Below are 21,285 nucleotides of genomic sequence, written 5' to 3' on the forward strand. Positions count from 1 at the left end.
TGCCTCAAAGTAATTTCTGTATACGTACGTTGAAAATGCCGCTGAAACCAAATAACCTAATATCACCCTGAAACAATTACTAAACTGTCAACAGCCGTGACATGCAGCTGCATGTGACAACAACAGTCACAAGAATCCCATTCAGAAACAGGAACCAACAAGTTGCCTAACATACGCCTATGGACACGACAACAACAACAACAACAACAACAACAACAACACAGCTGGACACTCACGATAACCATAAAGTAGTCTCCATTTTGCTCTGGTGGTGACGCTGAGGAAAGAAACGTCTCCCATGGGATATCGGCCAGTACACTGGCACTCTGGCCTTCGTCTGTGTGTGAACAACGCGCTGTGGAGGAGCCAGAATAGCACCGCTCAGGAAAAACAGTGTGAATATGAGAGTCACGGCACCGGTTGTTGGGATTGCCGTGTCAGCAGTTCTCGCTAGATAGTTAGTGACGTAATAAAGCTTCACTCTGAAGACAGCCGCTGTTCCTCAGGGCGAGTTCAGTCCTTCACACAGCACAGAGTCATAAGCATACACAGACATGCTCTCTCTCTATCTCCGCCTTCACTCTTCTGCATACCCGAACGGGTGACACGCCCCTTCACACTCACACTCACACTCCATGCCTCTTATCTCTCTAATCTCCACATCGCTGGATTAACACACACATATTTAAACAAACACATGCATGTAGGCATGTCCACCTCTGGCATGCACAAACAGTTTCTATCCAAGTCATGACATCAAATACCTCAATCAAGGTAATCAGTAAGCTAATGCATTCAGATACATTAGTTAACCTCATTAATCATCCCTTCTGATTATACAGTATCCAGAAATCACTGTGTGTGTGTGTGTGTGTGTGTGTGTGTGTGTGTGTGTGTGTGAGTGTGTGTGTGTGCGTGTGTAGAGCAATACCTATGAAGGTCAAAGCATCTTTCCATCCCTCCTCCTCACTACTACAGTAGGACCCAGGAGGGACACATCACTAGGCTGAGGAGCCCATCTACAGGAAGCAGCCACTGCTGTGCGATGAAGCGCCTACCACATTGCTAACTAATGCTACAGTATTTCAACATCCAAGCCCTCTAAGACATCTCTGTTAATCTGTTAAGTGTCTCATTATTGTGTTCATTTGATTTGATATACTGTCACTTTAAATAGCCATTCGTTCAGGGCTAACATGTTTGGGGTCAAACATTTAGTCTCTACGCAGCGACTATTAGTTTCTACGCATCAACATCCACTAAAAAGCTACTCTTGAGACCCAGAAGAGAACACGTGCTTCTGGACTAAACATCTGAAATGGACATGAACTCCACACTGATGTAATCTGAGGCAAGGCTTCCATGATCTGTGATCATCCAGTTCTATATGGGGTGATAATCTAGATGAATAATCCATTTAATCTGACATTACATTACATCTACCATGTCACTCATGACTAGCTATAGACATCTGTGAATGTGTTTGCATGTTATTTTAGCTAAGGATTGGATCATGAATACTTGGCAAAAGAAAAGAAACAACTCCCCCTCCTCTTTCATGAGCTCAATGAGAGTGTGTGTGTGTGTGTGTGTGTGTGTTTGTTCTCTGTGCACACACATGTATGCTTGTTTGATGGTGTACGGAGCATCTGGGGGTTTAGTAAAAGATAAAGAGACGTACGCACCCCATCCTGTCTGGAAAAGTAGCCAAGGCAGTGGTCCAGAGTAGAGCAGGTCTCTCTGGACAGCTCACACACCTTCCTCATTTTCTGAAGCATCGCCGACGGAAGCTCTGAGTGGACAAACAAGGCGGTGGGATGTGTTGAGACTGGTGGTTATATCACACTGATCTGATAGGGAAGAGTCCCACTGTAGTATTATTTGATTATGTAATGTACCACTAAAGCATTGAGGACCATTATATTTACTATTATATATAGTTGTAAAGGTACAGGCCTGAGCCTTTAGTGATGACTGTGACTAAAGAAACTGAGAAAGATCGATCATTTAACCAACTCACATCTAGAATGTTATGTTAAAGCCAGAAATCTATGAATGACAATAGTCCACTATGACTGACCGTTCATTTGCAAAGAAAGAAAAGGCTTTTACTCTCTTCGAGTCCGTCTTCTTTCACCATGGAGAGGAACGCCGCCACCTCCGTCTCCAGCTTTTGATGACAAGCCTCTGCTGACTGCCACAGAGGGAGGGAGGGAGAGAAGGAGGGATACCGGGTTAGTGACAGGAATAAGGATGGCTGAAGAAAATAATTAGAAAGATTTTATTTCATTCATAAAAAATGTGACAGTTCTGAGTGGGGCGACGCAGGGAATGAGGTGACTGTTTACAATGTGAATAGAAATATTTTGTTCCTTGTCCGATCTTTTTACCTGCAATGAGTCAGTCAGTTCTGCTAGCGTCATCACATCCTCTTCCTCCTCTTCACTGCCTTGCTCATGGGTGCAGTAGTGTGTGCTGTAGGCGGAATGTTCCTCCATGGCATCCATCCACCTCTGTAGGACAGAAAACAAAACACACGGGGCATAGGTTCAGTTTCACAACGATTAGCAACAGCAGGCACTGAAGAACCACATTCTGCAACGTTCTTCAACAGGTTAGGGTTAGGGTTAGGGTTAGGGTTAGGGCAGGAAAATCCACCAGTCATAGCAGGAAAAAGTAATCTATACTCAGGCCAGGGACCTTTGGCAGTCATAATGCTAGAAGAAGGAAGATTTTTTGAATGTAATGTAAACGTAATGTTTAACACTAGAACAGCCATGAGGGGTTTGTGAGTAAAGGAAAATGTTATATCTTTGCACTCGATCACATTTCAGGACCCTCCTTTCATGACTTTTCCTAGATATGTGCGTTCTACCACCCTGTATCCTTTTCTGTGTAGGAAGCAGGCTAATTTACAAGTGGCCAACTGGTGGTCGTTGTGTGCAAATAGCAGCTTGAGAAATGTAAACACTAAAAGTGTCGTTTGCCCCCGAGACGGCTCTTTTAGTAGGTAGAAAAGGCACGGCTGTTCTAGTTTTAAAGTCTCATAAGGCAAATGATCAGCCTTGCTACACAGAACTTACAAAAGCAAGCCATGTGAGACATGAAGAAAAAACAAAACACATCTTACTTTTCTTTTCTTTTTTGTCACTTCAGGGTCGTCGTTAGTGGAGACTTTAAAATGATGCCTACTGTCATCAAAGCACTTGAGGGTGAACAAGCAGTTGTCTTTGGCTTTGATCTGAAAAATAAAGCAAACTGTTCCAGCAAACACCGCGTCCTGCTGTCAAATCTGGCTCTGTTTGAAGTTCTACAAGGCCAAGATCTGATGGCAGGCTGACGACTAATGACACAGGACTGAACATACACCGCTTATCACACAGACCGTAGCTGTGCTCCAACACCCATACTAGCATACCACTCAATGTGCCATTAGGAAAGCTTGGACGATACATTCCTTTGTTCTTTGAACTGTAGTATGCTAGTATGGATTTGGAACTAAGCTCAACTCGGCCGTTCTGTTGACGTACCAGACAGTTGGCCTGGGTCAGGGGCTTACAACCTTGCCTTCGGACGTTGGCGGCTGCGTCCGTCCTGAAGAGGGAGAGAGGGATTAAAAACACTGGGTTAGTTGTATGGATTTACAGAGAAATCACTCCACTTTCAATGTAAACAAAAGACAACAACTGTGGAGAAAGTAGAAGGCATGATGGCGATGCTAATGTGGCTAAGAGTGCTGGAGAAAGCAGAACCTACTGTTTAGAATACCAGGAGAGAGAGCCATCCTGGAGAACCACCCAGTAGCAACGCCATCCGAAGAACCGTGAGCACTGAAGAAGGGTCAGGAAAGGAGTTTGTGTTTATTGAATCAGCGGTCCTGACCATAACAGTAATCCTGAAAATGGTTGTTCATCATTCTCCTGACCATATGGTATATACACAGTATATTTATGTATATGTTACGGTACATGTGGGAATACGGTACATGTGGGAAAACTAGGGTTAGGGTTAGGTGCTAGGGTGACTTGGTACATGCTGGCATGTCTAACCCTAACCCTAACCTTAACGCTAACCCTAACCCTACCCCTAATCCTAACCCTAACCCTAACCGTAGCACCCTAGCACCTAACCCTAACCCTAGTTTTCCCACATGTACCGTATTCCCACATACCGTAACATAGGATATTGGTCTGTGAGTGTACCTTCCAAAGGAGTCCCTCGAACAGCTGAACATGGCGAGTCGTACCCTGTGAGAGACAGAGATAAGGAACCGTTACAGAAGTGTTGTCAAACACTATAACGCTCTATGGCACAGTGCAATACTGCAAACTAGGGGTAGTAGTGGTCTAGTGGATAGTGAGTTGAACTGGTGATCGGAAGGTTGTGAGTTAAAATCCCGCCTGAAACACCACCACTTGTGTGCCCTTGAGTAAGGCACTTAGCCCTCAGTTACTCCAGGGGGAATGTCCCTGTAATCTGTCATTGTAAATCACTTTGGATTAAAAGACAAATGGCAAATTCTAAATTCTAAGACACAGTACATCTACTACAGTACATCCTACATAATCATATACTTACATATACAAGGAGAAATTTAAACACTTACTTTAGGAACATGGCTGTCCAGGACCTGCTTCATCACTGTGTCATTAGCCAGGTCAAACACAGTCTGATCTGTGCAAATTCAGACAAAAACAAAAACAGTCAGGGGTCAATCCCTCACTGTAACTAAACTCAATAGACAAACAAACTAATAAACAAACACAAAACATAATGCAAGCTTGACCCAAACAATGACCTATTACACTTGTCTACTGTAGACGATAAGTAGTGTCCCTCATCTTGGCCATAATACTGTAAATAGAATTCATGGTGAACCGTACCATATACTCAGATATGACCCGTTCACATTGCCCTTTGAAGCACTGTTTCATCAACTATGGTGGATGTATACCCAGGGCAGTCCAGTAGAGCTCAGCTCAGTAAAGCTCAGCTCAGCTGGGCTGTGTCGTGTGAATGAGGGTCTAGTGACCCCGAGACCCCCTGGGGCCTATCTTTACCGTTGTTGTTCTTGATGTTGGGTCTGGCGCCACTCTTCAGCAGCTTCAAGGCACATTGCTTCTGTCCACGGTAGGCAGCGCAGTGTAGAGGGGTGTTTCCCAGGAGGTCGATGCAGTTCATGTCAGGAGGCTTTTTCCTGTTGAGCTAAAAGTGATTTTGAGTGTTGAGTGAAAAAGACCAACATGGGACAACCCTGAAGGATAGACGTTTATAACATAATAAAATGACACCCCTCCCTCCTCCCCCTCAACCCAATGTCGAGAGAGAAAAGTGAGGCGAGGGAAATATAAAAAGATTGAATCCAAACATGAACACGAATCTGGGTCTGGTTGCCAAGCAACCAAACTCCAATGAAGAAGATAACCTGTGTTCGGTTACGCTCCAGTCTCCACACACTAGCACTTAGACGGAAACAATCCATTGGCCACGCGTTCTATGTGGTAAGTTCATGTGGATAATGGCTGTTTGAAACAGAGCCTTTAAGTCTAGAGAGAGCTCACCAGCTGTGTCAGCGTACACAGGTCTCCTTCTCTCGCTGCGTCCAGAAGCTGCTCCTCCAGTTTCCTCTCCTCCGTCCTCTCAGCCGCTGAGACGCAGGGAGCAAAGAAGGAACGCTACTGCACATACTCCATTGAGATGAATACAACTAACAATAATAATAATAATAATAATAATAATATTAATAATAATAATGATAATAATAATAATAATATGATAATAATGTGTATGAAATCACACGTTATGAAAGCCTAGGTATGTGGCCTGGGGTGGTCCAGTGGTCTAGCACCGTGGTCTACAGTGCACACATATGCCCATGTCGGCATGGGTTCGAATCCGGCCCATGCCCTGCTGATATGCCCTCTCTCCCTTCTTCTCCTTACTTTCCTGTCTGTCTTCACTATATCTGTCCAATAAAATGAAAAATATGAGTGGGACTGCCCACTGCCCCAAATGAAAGCGTAGGTATCGTTGAACTGTTCTCGATATGTCACGGACAGGGATGTAGTAATCTAAACGTTGACGTTTAGAAAATCTGCTAATTTCACTGACCTTCCAACATGCTTTTGATCTCTCCGTTCTGTGTGACATCTTTAGGGATCTGTGCCGTCCCGTTGATGACGGTAGCGCATGCATCATAGCGTAGCAGCGACATGACAACTTCCTGATCGGCACATGATTATGTGATTGGTTGAATGAGTGTATGAATGGAATACATGCACAAAATCAATTCACAAAAATGTTTACATACACATGCACTAAATGTGTAATCAACAAAGTTGATGAACAGAAATAAAGGTACATGAAATTGTATGTGTGTTAGATACGGTACCTTTCTGCCAGTGAACGCAGCTTTGTGCAGTGGTGTGTCTCCCACATTATTAGGTAGGTTGACGTCTGCTCCTGCCTGCAAAGGAATTTCAACACACACACACACACACACACACTTTTGAGAAAGTGAAATCAATCCCCATCCAACTGTCATCTACAAGTAAAATACTTACGTACCCTTAGTAATTCCTCCACCACATCTCTGTGTCCAAAGTAACAGGCTAGGTGAAGAGGTGTCCATCCCAAATTAGACTTGCTTTTACCTGAGGACAAGTCACGCACACGCACATACGTAGGCACATACGTAGGCACAGACACAGACACAGACACAGACACAGACACAGACACAGACACAGACACACACACACACACACACTCAGTTTCCCCAACTCAAAACATCAGTAGTCTACTACCTTAAGTAAACACTAATATCCTTCTAACAACTGCCTAGTAACTAAGCACCTAATCTGACCTTTGCAGTTGATGTTAATCTGGGCTTCTTCTCTGATCTTGGAGATCAGAAGCTTCTGGATTCCTGGGAGGTCCCCGTTCCTGGCCCGGTGCAGGAACTGTTCCTCTGGGTCCACCTCCTCCATTGATCTCTGTACACAATAGGTAGAAGATCACAGCACATTGTGATATAATAAAGGACTGATTGAGAGAGTAAATCAAATTACTTGACAGATTTTTCCAATTTCTGTGCCTGGTAAAACAAGAACTTAAAACTGGCCTACGATAGTGAGCCATCAAGATTGTTTCGTTTTGAACCTAGTGTAAACGTCTGAAACGGAAGAGACTTAAACACATCTTCAGAAAGCGAGTGAGGGGCAGATACATCAGACCTTAAGCTATCTAAAGAGTAAGAAGAACTAACTAAACATACAGTAGCTTACAGTAGCCTACGAGGCACACCTCGTGCTCTATGGGCACAGTCTTACCAACACACTGACTAAGGCTGACCTTACTGTGACCTAGTATCTAGGACATTCTCTGTGCTAACACCTACAGTATAGGCAAGACACCTTTTCCAAGGCACAGTCCTGTGCATTATTAAAAGAGAAAATAAACCTCTTGCTTTTGAATATGCTCATGTGAACAACCTCGTTCCCATCCAAACATCCTGTTTCCTTGTGTTATTATTCTATACTGCCTTTTGAGTGGTAGTTGAAATGAGAATCACATGGGAAGGCTTGTGGAGTAGGCTCTTCCAGATAATAGATTTGACCAATAATTCAATAATGTTTTTCTGCTCCAAAAACGATACTCAGTAATAGTCTACATAATCCATTGAATTTAATTCATTACGAGGACGCATAGTGAGAGGGTTGGATGGATTGGAAAAGTTGTTACTGTCCTTTATTTTCTTACGAATGGTGAACGACTCAGTGAGGACATTTCAAGAAGACTATTGTGGAATAGCAGAAGACTTGGTTCCAAAGCACTGGAATTGAAGAACAGTAACTGGATCAACCGGATCCTCAACGTTGTTATCGAACACAGTTAGATAGATAATCCCCTCAGTAAAACACAGAGTATGGATATTCCCCTCAGTAAAACACAGAGTATGGATAATCCCCTCAGTAAAACAGTGTAGGAATTAAAGGACTTTTTACTAACTGCTCGATGGAGTTGGGGTTCTAAAGTACTGTACTAATTGAGATTCAAAAGCAACATTGGTCTACTGTTGGTCTATTGGTCCCTGCAGAGTCATATCAGCCTAAAATAACAGGACAGGCTTACACACGTTTTGTTTTTTACAGAAATAAAAAGTGAAGGAAATAATGAAGATAGAAAAGGTGTGAGTCACCAGACCAGCACTGCAGGAGAAATCATAAGGACAGTCTTGTTCCTCAAAGGGACCTTACAGCACCTACCCACATGACTTATTTGTTGTGTTTTGATACTGAGATGATCAGGCTATAAACAGTTTGCTTGGTACACTGGAATGCTGTGTGCTGGAAAGTGGCAAGGAAAACAATGAGCCATGTTTATGAGAATGAGAGTCATCTGTTTCCCTGTTTACCCAATGGAACAAGAACGTTGCAATATGACATACTGTTAGGACAGAGGGAAGTCGAAACATGATCATGACAACTACACATCTGAGTGTCATTCGAATCAGCATTCTCATAAGATTAGGAACATTCTGTCATCTTTCCATCTCCTCTCCTATTATACTTCTATAGATCTATTCTAGGCTATGGCTTATTCCCTCTCTATTTATCCCAACTGCTGGGAAAGAGCACCATGAACATGAATGAAATCTGCACCTTTGTCTTTAAAGCTCTCAACAGTTTCGCCCCACCCTACATCAAGGACCTCCTGGACCAGTCTTCCACCTCAAGGCCCAGACCCAGGCTCAGGTCCGACGCCCAACTCAGCCTGAGGGTCCCACGCACCAACCTCAAGAGGAAGGGTGACCGTGCCTTTGCGGTGATAGCACCGACCCTGTGGAACGCGCTCCCTTCTGCCATCAAGTTTGCCCCCACTCTGTACACCTTTAGAGCCAAGTTAAAAACCCACCTCTTTGTCAATGATGTTCCCTAAGTCAACTCCCTATTTGTTGTGAAATGTATGCCTTGAGATGTACGTTTAAGTCTTCTGTGTCTGATTGCTTTCTGTGTTCCTTGTCTTTGTCTCTATCTGTTCCTTTACCTGGGCTGCGCCCCGGGCCGATGCAAAAGTTGGATGGGGGGTGCATTATAAATAAAATTAACATTACATAACATAACATAACAATGAAGTGATGTAGAGATATGCCTCAGGGCATATACTCCCAAAAAGTGTAGGCCTAATCATTTCCTACAAGTTGCACCAAGTGTTTGTCATTACCTCTTCTGCGACATAGGATGAAAAGATTGCTCTGTTTTGTGACTTCCTTGGACACACTGTCAGCAAAGTTCTAAGAAGTCGTTAGCAAAATAGAGGCAACAAAATCAATGTGACAAAACTGTGTTAAAGTAATCTGAAATGATCATAGGACTGTGATAGATAGGCACCACACACTTGTAGCAGAGTGATTGAAGTCAGCTGCTTGGCTTGCAGTACAGCAGGAGCATATTTACAATCACCATAGTGCCATCACACCATAACACCACGTAACACATTCTTTCATAACATAAATAGGCTACTGTACATGCGCAGTTTGCCATCAGTTTTAACATTCTCATTCACTAGTGGCAGGCTTGTTACTGAATTGTGAGATCCACCTATTTTGCATGCAGATAGATACCTGATGAAAAAGCCATGGCAAGAAATGTAGGTACATAGCCTACTCGTGAGCTTAGAATGATAAGGTTCTATCTCCGTTTAGGGCAGTTCAGAGATATTGAGCGTCAAAGTTTTTACATTCCATTATATTTTGTGAGTTAGAACCTTTGTATTTTATTAATTACTAACTAAAAAATGTAAACATTTAAAAAAGTAACACCACACGGGCATTAATAAACACCTAATGGATCAGATTATGTAAAAAACTCAATTTTGACAAAAATGGAGATAGAACCTTATAATTCTAACGTCACGTGCTGTCGAGAGTCGAGACTGATCAAAACATGCAGACCTGCGCTGTCCAGCATAGTGGCGAATACCAAGTCGGATATAATAAAACGACTATGATCTCGTACTTACAGATAGATATTACACTCGTAAAGCAGACCCGTCCGATCCCTCGTCAGCCGTACCGATCGGGAGATTTCTTTCGCATCCTCCTCTGCTGCTGAACTTCTTCAAGAGGTCGGCATGTGATGTTTCTAAGCCAGATAACAAGGCTTCACAACTCTTCCTGTTTATGTGCAACACCAGCAACGTTTTTGCACATTAATCCTCCAAAGCCTTCCTTGCACATTGCACAACAACTAGCCAAGTCAGGAGACACGTACTTCTCGGGTAAACTGCAAGCCTTTTATTACAAAAACCCCCAACAACAACGTCACCACACTACTCATGGGCACCGATGTCAAATCTGTGTTCTGTACACACGACGATCAGCTGATTTTGATGGTTGTAGGATGGTCCAATCAAAGTGACTCGCTGAGTGACGTCAGATTAGGAAGTAAGTGATTGTGTTTTGTATTTAATTCAAGTGACCTAATAATCTAATCGGATTTCATTTCACTGCCTTTCACTGTTGATTTAATCATTATTAAATATATTTACTTTGCTCTAGGATTTGCTCCGGAAGTAAAAACGTTAAGGTTATAGTTCAACTTCACACGCAGATTTGCAGCTGAGAACAGCCAAGCATGAGAAGCTGAGTTTGTGATCTGTCCAATTTGAGACCAGAACTAAAATACGGGCTGCTTGTATGACAACGTGTCTGGTTGTCTTTTTTCAATGAATGAATGGCTGACACAGCTTTAGAGAATGAAGTGGATCTTCCATCTCAAGTAAGTTCAGTAGGCTACAGAGTTGCACTGATGGTCTGAAGTTCACACAGATTAGAATGCTGCCTGCAACCTGTGTGTTGAGTGTTGAGTGTAGGACCCCAGCCATGACTCATGCTACCATAGCCCCATCCGACTTGTATTATTTCTGTATTTTCATTTGGGTATTGTGTATTGTGTGTAATACAAGTCACAGGTTAGGTTCAGACTCATGGAGAGAGAATCATGGCGTAAACGGTGCTGTATGTTACAGAAATGTATATGAATTAATAATATCTATAATAATATAGTAATAATAATATGAGTTTAATAATAACTATATGATATGATCAGTTTTTTTTGCTTTCTTTTTAAAACATCTTTAACAAAAGATGTTACAAAAAAAAAAGATGAAAAAAGATTGTTTGATTATCATTTTGGTGGCAGGGATAGCCTACCAGTAAGTGTCTTGCTCTAATCCATGCTATTGTCTTTTTGGTGCCCTCATCACACAATTGAGTGTAGCTGATTCCAAAATAATAATGTTTCTGTCAATTAATTTGAAATGCTTTACAAACCCTACATGCCTTAATGTGTAGTGCCTGTTATTACCATTATTATACCCGTCTCTCATCAGATTGAAGAGGTGGAGGCTCTTTCCTCCATATATGGTGATGAATGGTGTGTCATTGATGAAGCATCAAGAATATTTTGCATCAAAATATCAGATGACATGGACCACCCCAAACTGACAGCATGTTTGCAGGTAAAAGGAAAACTAGTATAGTACTAGTAGCTATATGGTTACGTATTATCATACACGATTTTACCAGCTCAAACATACTGTATCTGTTTCTTTGATCAGATCATTCTCCCACATAATTATCCGAGTGCAGCACCACCCATCTACCAGATAAAGTAAGTCTATTTACATGTCAAGGTTTTATGTCCTTTGTTTATGTAAAAAGAAAAAAGAAAAACAAGTTTCATTACTATTGTGTTGTCTCTCCTCCTGTAGTGCTGCGTGGTTGCGAGGTGCTGAAAGGACAAAGTTGTCCAACAGTCTTGAGGACCTGTATGAGTAAGTGTGCTTCATTATCACTAGCTACATGGGGTGTCATTGAACGTGGTTTGAAATAATCTGATTCCATATCTGATTCAATTCCAAGTGTCGGTTTAGACTGCAGGAAGAAATTCTGTTTCGAATCGGACAGGGACAAAACTGGATTTCAGTCACTTTAAACTGCCAGTGTGAACAAGGCTTTAGTGTGTCAGGGGGGCTAGCATTGGGCTGGAACAATGTCCCCTGGAAGTGAAGTTGAATTTAATAATAATAAGAATACCGTACATTAGACTTATATAGCGCTTTTCTAGACACTCAAAGACACTTTACAAACTGAAAAGATCGAGTAGTAATAATAAAAAGAAACAAGTAATAAATAGAGAAAGAAAGTATAGGGGTCTAATTAAGGTTGTGCTGGGGACACATGGGAAGGGGAAGGGGAGGGGGAGAGGGTTAACTGGTGAAGGCGAGCTTGAAGAGGTGGGTTTTGAGGGCCTGTTTAAATGTCGGGAGGGTGTTAGTCTGTCTGATGTGGTTGGGGAGGGTGTCCAGAGGAACGGGGCTGTGGCTGAAAAGGCCCTATCACCCCAGGCCCGGAGCTTGGTCCTGGTGGTCTTGAGGGTGGTTTGGTCGTCAGACCTGAGGCAACGGGAGGAGGTGTGGAGGGAGATTTTGAATTGGATCCTGTATTTGACCGGGAGCCAGTGTTAACCACTAAAATAAACAATGTGATGTTCTAACAGGGAGAATACTGGGGAGAGCATCCTGTACCTCTGGGTCGAGAAAATCAGGGAGTTCCTCTCTGAGAAATCCCAAAGCACAGACACAGGTGAGATCAGAAATATCTCATGGTTTTGATCTCAATAGTGATGGAGGGTGTATTAGGTCAAAGGCATTAGATTAACATAAATGATCTTCAGTATTTTAGTATCATCTTCTTTCATAATTATGCATTTGATCCATTTCAAATGATTTGCACCTTACTGATATGATCCTTTATTGCACACCAGATGGCAGTATTTTTCAGATCCATCGTAATCTAAAACTCTAGAATTATGGTTGGATTCTACACTGACAAAAGATGTGCTTCCCCCCACAAACACAAACACACACACACACACACACACACACACACACACACACACACACACACACACACACACACACACACACACACCAAAAACCAACCAGACATCCATTCATATCCATTACACTTAGGGAAAACAGACATGACATGGGAACAGACATGACTATTTCCCTAGATGAGTCATTCAATTCTTGTTAATACATTTTCATGTAGTCCCAAGCATCAGAGTGACAAGCTTGAACAGCCTGACTGCCTGGACTGGAATGGAAGATCAGTATCTGAGTAATGACTTTTATTGCAGCGTCCAAACCTTTGTCACACAGTATATTGTATGAGGGAAGAATCAGATATTGTCATAGTTCCACTTCGAGGTAAGGGTTTTCTAGGTTTTCTAGGTTATCTATGAATGACTCGTACCGCCTCTTCTGAACACAGAGACTAAGAAGTCTGAAATGAATTACTCCTATTTGTCATTGCTGCTATGTTTGTTAATTAAAAGTCGATTAAGCCTGTACTTCCTATGATTGGCCACATTCTTTAACATGGGCCCATGCTTTAACATGGAGGTCTAAGGCTCCTGCAGTACAGAGTAGAGGGAGAGGAGATGGTAATCAATCCAAAGTTATGGAAAGAGTGAGGAAATGAAAACAGTAAATAGGACACAGGGGATTCTGAGGACAAAAGAGGCACAAGAGGACTTCTATTAATAAGAACATATCTGAGTGGGTGGGAAAATAAAATGGACTCAGCGGTACGGTGCCACATTTATGAGAGAGAGACAGAGACGGGGGGGTGTGAAAGATACTATTATTGACATGCTTTTTATCTATAATGGAACCCTTTTATGGACAATTGGAATGGGTAAAAAGGCGGCCCGATGGTTACCAGCTGGAGCTTTAGAGAAGATTTAGTGGAGAACATTTGGAACAAAGTCACATTAATTTCAAAAAGGCATAAAGTGGTCGAAAACGGAAAGGTTTCTAAATTGCGTAACTATTATGGGCAGTGATTTGTGGAAAGCTCACTCAGATCGTTTTAAAATTCCTGGCTAGTGGAAATTGGAATGAACTCATGCTATTCGCAAAAGGTTTATTTAAATTTAAATATAGTAATCATGATAGTTATGGGAGCATCATTATCTAAATGATTGGGAAGTAATCTGGATGATTAAGAGGGCTACTGAATATGCAGTGCCTTGAAAAAAAAGTAAGTGCCTTTGTAAATGTATTTCAGATCATGTTGTCTTAAAGCCTGGCATGTTTACACATTTAAGACCTTTAACTAATCTTCACTATCTACTATACACTTACAATGGAAATATGTTTCTATATGTTTCAGAGTGACACTTTTATTTAAATTGCTGTTGTGTTGTAAGGCCTAAATAATCCAGTCACCATTAATGATGTTAGACGCAGAATCAATTTAGGATAGGATAAACTCGAATGTCCCTGAGGGGAAAGTTGTCTAAGACACACTGCATGCTGTATACAAAATAAAAAGCACCGTATATTACGCACATAAACAACACATATATTTATAGTCTTCAGAAGTAGCCTAGTTAGTGTCCTTACGCACGTTCCCAGACTCAATGGGTGGCCCATTACCCTGCTGCAAGTCTTTGATCCTCCGCAACACACTGGACGTTCAACTCAGGAGTTCACCATGGAAAAACATGGAAAGTTTTAAATGTCCTGTCAATCAATCTGCTAACCAGAATCCAGTCCAGCATACATTAAAGGCACTGTCAATGACTTTGTTTTGTTCCGCACTTCCTCAAGTGAAGACCCTTTTGTTTGGTACCGTTACCTACATTATCTGCACCACACCTAATAAGCTCCGCTTATTATATGTTACAGTAATCTTAAGGTCAGGCAATGCTAATTTGCTCATGAGACCTGCGTGACAGGTATCCATTTAAATTGGACCTAGTCTGGGTGGTAGAAGACACAGAAAGAGCCTTTAGAGGAGCAGGGTGTACGTTTGTTGGAAATCTGCCAACACAGTGAAATTCCAAAAGTTCCAAGCAACACCATCCTCCCTAATAGTAATGTAAACCCCCGCAAATGGACTTGCAGTGTTGGAATTAGCTGTTGTGTTTCTGCACGCACGCACGATTACATTACCATAAAGTAACGTTTCTTCCTTTCTCTAGCACTGTGACTGCCGATGGCACTTGTTCTTAAGGGAGGTTTTACTGACGATGACGGTTGTATTGTTGATTCACTTCAGACATGTACTTGTTGTGAGTCGCATTGGAAAAAAGCATCTGCATGACTTAAGTGTAACGATTAGAAGAGGCAGCCACCAGAGACAGAAAGGCGAACATCGATGAGTTCACTCCCTAGAACACTCCTTGCCAGTGACAATATGTTGCTATACAAACCAATTATAGGGTAGGATACTCTATTTTAAAAAGCACTTTCAAGGCTTGTTAATAAGCATGTTGATATGGTGTATGCTAAAATCGAGGTTCAAAGAGGTAATTGACGGACTATCTCCCTCCAAGGCTGATCAGGATCAGACAGAGAACTGAGATCTGGATAAGCGATGACATTTTAAAAGCTATTAGCTTAAGGAATAATTGTATCGTGGGGTTCAGGAAGACAAAGGATGAATCTGTTTACACTGCGAAAACAAGGAATTTAGTTAACAGACTGATAGAAAAGAAAAAGTCATCCTACTTTAGGAAAAAGTTAGAAGAACACAGGAACAATTTATGTGAGCTCTGAAAGTCACTCTGAAAGTCACTCTGAAAGGTCATCCAAAAAGTGTCTTGCTATAAAACTTGCTATATAATAGTAGACAAACACAGGCAGGGGCACAATGTGCCGTATCACTTTGATTATGAGTGTGCCTCTTGGTACAGTAGTTTCCCTAGGGATATCGTACAGTAGTTCCCCTAGGGATATCGAAAATAAACTTCAGACCTCAGAATAAATGAGTTTGCACTATTCTGAAACTCGCTCCCCGTACCCATGTTGATCTGTATCACTTTGATGAGTTGAAATGGCTCACGGTAGAAACAAGTGTCACACAGATTAATTTGGGGCATGAGACACCCATCCGTATTATAATTGTGTCCCCTGTAGACGTAAGAACTCCACAGGGATAACTAATTACTGTGTTGTAGTTCGACAGTGCCCTGCGTAAGTAGCAGGACAATTCCCTTCTTTCGGAGTTATACTCCAAAAGTTTGGATTTGAAATCAAACAATTACTGTGAGGTTAAAGTAGAGATTCTCAGCGTTTATGGTATTTGTGTACATATTAATTTCACCATTCAGAAATGACAACACTTTTATGCATAGTCCACCTATTTCAGCATGCCCAAAAGTAATGGGACAATTGGCTTCACAGCTGCTTCTATTAAGTTAGTTGTGTTCCGTCACATCATTTGTGCAGGCATGTCAATGTCTAGTATTGATTCTAGGTTTTGCATTTGTCTTTGGAGTTTGATAATGGTGTATGTCAACACAAGGAGTAAAGTGGTGTCAGTGAAAGTCAAGGAAACTTTTATTAGGCTGAAAAGTCCCCCCCCAAAAAATAGCCAATACCTTAGCCAATACCTTAGGCTTGCATTAAAAAGAAAAGAAAAAAGCACTGGTGACCTCAGCAATTGCAAATGGACTGGTAGGCCATGGCAGACAGTGGATGACCAAAGAATTCTCAACATAATTAAGAAAAACCCCAAAACAACTGTCCCACTGATGAGGAACTTGTGCACAGATAAGATTAATATCATCATGTACCAAAGGGATTGCCCCAGATTTATAGCATACCACCTCATCTGTGAAACATGGTGGAGGGGGTGTTAATGTTAGGGCATGTATAGCTGCCACTAGAGCTAGTTAACTTGTCTTAATTGATGATGTCACTCCTGACAGCAGCAGCAGACTGTATTCTGAAAGATCGTCTACTGAAATATAAGCAAATGCCTCCAAATTCATTGGATGGCGCTTCATCATACAGAAAGACAATGACCCGAAACATACTGCCATAGCAACTGGGGAGTTTTTCAGGGCCAACAACTTGACTTGCCAAGTACATTTTCAGATGTAAATCCAAATTTCACATCCAAATGTAATTTCCTGATGATAAGACTTAAGGCAAAAATGACCTCTAAACAACTGAAGACGGCTGCAGTACAAGCTTGGAGGAGCATTACCACAGAATGAGGGGCTCAGTGGGTCGCAGATTTCAGGCAGTTATTGCATTGTATTGTCGACCAAATACTAAACATGAGTGCTTAATTTGGACATTTTATAAATCTGTCCCATTCTTCTTCGGCGTATGGGTTGTTGTTTCCTCTCCACTCCACCAGGCTCGGGGCCGAGGGGCTACCCTTTTACCACCCCGACACCTGGTTGAGGGGCTCACCCGGGCTATATTTCTGGACACCCCTCCAGAAGCCACGTCGTCTCGTCCCATTCAGTACCTTGCATAAAAAGTGTTGTAATTTTTGAATGGTGAAACCAATGTACACACATAGCGTCAAATAAAAGCTGACATGTTCCACTTTATCAAATCAAATCAAATCAAATCAAATTTATTTGTATAGCGCATTTCTTACAAGATGCAACTCAATGCGCTTCACACAATGAAAATGTTCAGTCAAATCAGTCAATCAATCAATCAATACTGACAGAGCCGCGAGCAGGCAAAAGTAAAAACCTGTACACTATGTAGCCAGAAAAAATTCACTTGCAGCCCTCTACACATAGAGCGACTACTAGCCAGTTTGCCTACCAGTACCCAGCGGTGGGCCCCCACACCCCCCCCCGGGGAGCCCCCGCCGCCCCACGCACCCAGCCCGCCCCACCACCAGCACACCCGGCCCAGCCAAGCAAGCACAGACCAAAGAGGCCCCGCACAAGGACGGCCAAGCAGGTGCCCCGGCGGCGGAACAGACCAAGCACACGGGGAAGCCGGGGGGCCCCAAGGGGAGGCCAAGGACCACCGGCACAAAGCAAGCAAGCAAGGGCAAAAACCTGTACACCATGTATCCAGGAAAAATTCCTTGCATATTATCGGCGTACACACTGTCCATAAATTTAGTGTTATACAGTATCTGCATCGTTCTGCATCCAGCATGGTCACAGGTCCTGCCAAAAGAGAATCTTAAGCACAGTTATTATGCAACAACACAATAAAGACAATAAAGATGACAGCAATACAACCTGATGGTGGTCCTGGTACACCCGTGTACCGGTTCCAATACTGCTCTAGGTGCTACTGGGAGCTGACAGTGCCTCATCAGCACCCGGGTCCATTTTCCTGTCAACACAAATCTCAAAACACGAGTATGGTGTAATGGCCTAGTGATCCTAGTTCTATAATGTCCAATGTCTCCCTTAGTATCAAAAGGCGACATTGAATAAGTAGGTTTTGAGGTCACGCTTAAAAATGTCCTGAGTTTTAGACAACCTCAGGCCCTCAGGTAGGGTGTTCCACAATCTAGGAGCATATATGCTAAAAGCTGATCCTCCAAATCTCTTTGTCCTAGCCTCTGGCACTATTAAAAGTTCCGTTATTAAAAGTTATTAAAAGTTTATGCTTCACTGTTCCATTACTTATGCTTCAGAAAATAGCTTTAAGGTGTCCGTTAACATCTGAGAAATAGCATGTTGGTGTGATTAGGGTTGACTATTTAATTACTATTTACAGGGTTCCCACGGGGTCTTGAAATCCTTGAACGTTTGTGAATCTGAGAAAAATAAATCAAGGTCTTAAGAGTTTTTGAAAATAGACATGGGTCATTGAAAGTGCTTGAATTCCCTTCTCTCTCTCTCTCTCTCTCTCTGTAAAATATATATCAATATATATATATTTTAAAATACTTACTAATACTCGTCAACTAGTTCTGTCTCAAACTATGCCATGTTGGGTATTTGAATTTGAGGGAATTGAGTCTGGAAAGTCCTTGAAAGGTGCTTGAAAGGTGCTTGAATGTTATGTTTCAGAAGGTGTGGGAACCCTGTATTTAATACAGGCAAATCTGTGCTGATGTTGTAGTTGTAAATTGTTGTAAATATTTGTAATTGATGATACTGTTGTTGTTTTTATTATACATGAGTGTGATATGCCAATTTTGACCACCCCCTGCCATCTAACTGGAGGACCACAATGGAAATAAGCCTTCGAGCTCTGTTGTGTTTTTTCTCCTCGTATAGTTTGTTTATGTATGTTCTTATGTCTCCGACTGTAGCAGATTACTACTTTTTATTATCAAATAAATGTAATTAATCAATCAATCAGACCAAAACAGCATTTGTAAATGGAATATTCCTTTCAAGGGATCTCATTCCCAGATCTCTACTGATTAATCATAGTCCTTACAAGTAAGTTTTAGAAAGCTTGAATGTTACATACTGGAACTTTAAGGACACTTTTAGGACACTTTAAGGACACCCACTTAAACACATGGTGCTGGCTGGCAAAGCCTCATAAACATGTTTAGAAAGGTGGTATGCACAGTTGCACACATCCAAGAATACTTTGCTCGGGTGTTGGATCGTAGGGAAATGTTAGCGATCCGAACACTAGTTGCTGCTCCCAGAAATGTGTTATTTTATTACAGACAATAAATAATGTCTAATAATAACTATTTTTTCTTTCACAACCAGTGTACAGAGCGCTGTCGTTTCTCAAAGCCACACAAGCACTAATATATATTTTGTATTGACCTCATTCATCCTGTCTGTGTGTTTCTACTCACAGTGGAAAGACCAGAGATGAGAAATATGACGACCGAGGAGGAGGACGTGGAGGATGAAGAGCTCCCAGACTTCTGGGCTCTGAAGGTGAACACAGAGAATGCACATCTCTTCATGGATCACCCAAGTGGTAAGATCCTAGCTGCAACAGACAGGTCCTGGAGAGAACGAGAACAAGACACTTAGTGGAATAAAACTGTACTTATTATTGAAGACTCAGCTCGGCTTGGCAGGTAGCATTAGTATCAAGTATCCTTGGTATTAAAGGCTTAGACAGAGGCAGTGCTTGCACACCAGTACATTAACTAGCTGCTTGAATCATATCTGAAGGGACCTCCCAATATAAATTCAGTGGATAAACATTCAGGTTCACATTCACTCAATGTTAATAAGTTAAAGTAGCTGTCACTGATGTATATGTCGACAACACATAAGCAATACAGTAATAAGTCCATACGGCTTTGGTTATGTTGAGGTACAACATGTGTTCTGCTGTCATAAAGGTATTTAGGAGTCATATTAATCACAATCAAGGAATATACCTCACGTTGAAAACTGTTTTAATATGTCCATGTCTGTATGCATCCCAGGAGACGAGGAGGTCCCTCCAGTGAAACATGGCGAGACCATCACAGACAGACGTAGCACATTCCAGCCACACTTGGCCCCAGTGGTAACACCTCGACAGGTACACGTGTCCCTCTGTTTCACACACCTGTCTCCTCTTGCTGAATACATCTGTATTTTCCATCTATGTCTATAGTATATCACATCATCTTGAATGAATCAAACTAAATAGCCAAAATAGTAATGAGTTGCAAGTTGGGGTGTTAACATGGTCGTTAAAGCTGTCTCTGAAATTAGTCGAGTATTATTCAGTGATGTCAGTTCTGTGTGTAGATTTATATCTTAGGCAACAACAGGAGACAGTCTTAGCAACAGGGACAATATCCTGATTGGAGAGAAAACTACCTTTCAGAGTGCTGATTGCTTATGCTGATTTGCCCTCCGACGCCGACGATGATTAAATCCTCTAGCTGGATCCCAGGTGTTACATTTCACTCTGGAAAACATTAAGATCTCCCACCGCCTGCCGTGATTTTGCTATTTGGTCAAAGGTGATTATAGTTGTTGCCATCCGCAAGAGAGTACATGATCTGAGTGAATGTGAACATGTAATCAATTCCAGATTAATCAATTCCAGATTATGCATAAATGGTTAACTTTTTACATGCGGCATACTATGCCGTAGCTCTTTTTTCCACGCAGAATCTACTACAAGTCCATATGTACATATTCTGTCAGTAGAAGATGATGTCAAGATGATGTCAATCAGTACCAAGATTGATATTACTATATTATAGAAAGTATGTCCCAAACATGGATAAAATAAGTGATCTGACGTACTGTCGTGTAGAATGAAGTAGAAGCCGCACACTCAACTAGAGTGTGCGGCTTCTACTTCATTCTACAGTATTCTGCTCCGTCACCAGCACCTCGCCTAAGTTTTCTGTGGTGTGCGCTCTCTTCTTTTTCAAATGAGTATGAGTCAACCACACCTGTCAGTGGTTTTATATAAGCTTCCTGTCTTTCTGCTGGATATGGCATCAGTTTCAAATGTAATCAAATCAGCTTTGTTTTGAAGATGATTATTATCATCTTCACGCAC

The 21,285-nt window shown here is 41.9% G+C and overlaps 2 protein-coding genes across 2 annotated transcripts in view; one reads left to right on the plus strand and one right to left on the minus strand.

The window, feature by feature from the left end:
• Window positions 1-10,197, minus strand: part of osbpl1a (oxysterol binding protein-like 1A) — a 31,034-nt gene extending 20,837 nt beyond the window's left edge. Inside the window, exons 1-15 of the mRNA XM_080532873.1 lie at window positions 10,021-10,197; window positions 6,863-6,992; window positions 6,568-6,653; window positions 6,392-6,466; window positions 6,112-6,223; window positions 5,562-5,647; window positions 5,061-5,205; window positions 4,607-4,674; window positions 4,203-4,247; window positions 3,757-3,830; window positions 3,531-3,594; window positions 3,131-3,241; window positions 2,391-2,513; window positions 2,113-2,194; window positions 1,686-1,792 (exon numbers count right to left, since the gene is read on the minus strand). Of these exons, the coding sequence (XP_080388999.1) occupies window positions 1,686-1,792; window positions 2,113-2,194; window positions 2,391-2,513; window positions 3,131-3,241; window positions 3,531-3,594; window positions 3,757-3,830; window positions 4,203-4,247; window positions 4,607-4,674; window positions 5,061-5,205; window positions 5,562-5,647; window positions 6,112-6,223; window positions 6,392-6,466; window positions 6,568-6,653; window positions 6,863-6,986 (1,302 nt within the window). The 5' untranslated portion in view covers window positions 6,987-6,992; window positions 10,021-10,197. The remainder of the gene's footprint in view (window positions 1-1,685; window positions 1,793-2,112; window positions 2,195-2,390; window positions 2,514-3,130; window positions 3,242-3,530; window positions 3,595-3,756; window positions 3,831-4,202; window positions 4,248-4,606; window positions 4,675-5,060; window positions 5,206-5,561; window positions 5,648-6,111; window positions 6,224-6,391; window positions 6,467-6,567; window positions 6,654-6,862; window positions 6,993-10,020) is intronic.
• A 444-nt stretch (window positions 10,198-10,641) lies between these two features.
• impact (impact RWD domain protein) overlaps window positions 10,642-21,285 on the plus strand; it is a 19,085-nt gene continuing 8,441 nt past the window's right edge. Inside the window, exons 1-7 of the mRNA XM_080539481.1 lie at window positions 10,642-10,778; window positions 11,392-11,520; window positions 11,620-11,672; window positions 11,773-11,835; window positions 12,561-12,646; window positions 19,621-19,746; window positions 20,207-20,304. Coding sequence (XP_080395607.1) covers window positions 10,734-10,778; window positions 11,392-11,520; window positions 11,620-11,672; window positions 11,773-11,835; window positions 12,561-12,646; window positions 19,621-19,746; window positions 20,207-20,304 — 600 coding nt within the window. The 5' untranslated portion in view covers window positions 10,642-10,733. The remainder of the gene's footprint in view (window positions 10,779-11,391; window positions 11,521-11,619; window positions 11,673-11,772; window positions 11,836-12,560; window positions 12,647-19,620; window positions 19,747-20,206; window positions 20,305-21,285) is intronic.

Source organism: Nansenia antarctica, assembly GCF_963989245.1.
Source record: "Nansenia antarctica genome assembly, chromosome: 1".
In the NCBI taxonomy this organism is placed as follows: Eukaryota; Metazoa; Chordata; class Actinopteri; order Argentiniformes; family Microstomatidae; genus Nansenia; species Nansenia antarctica.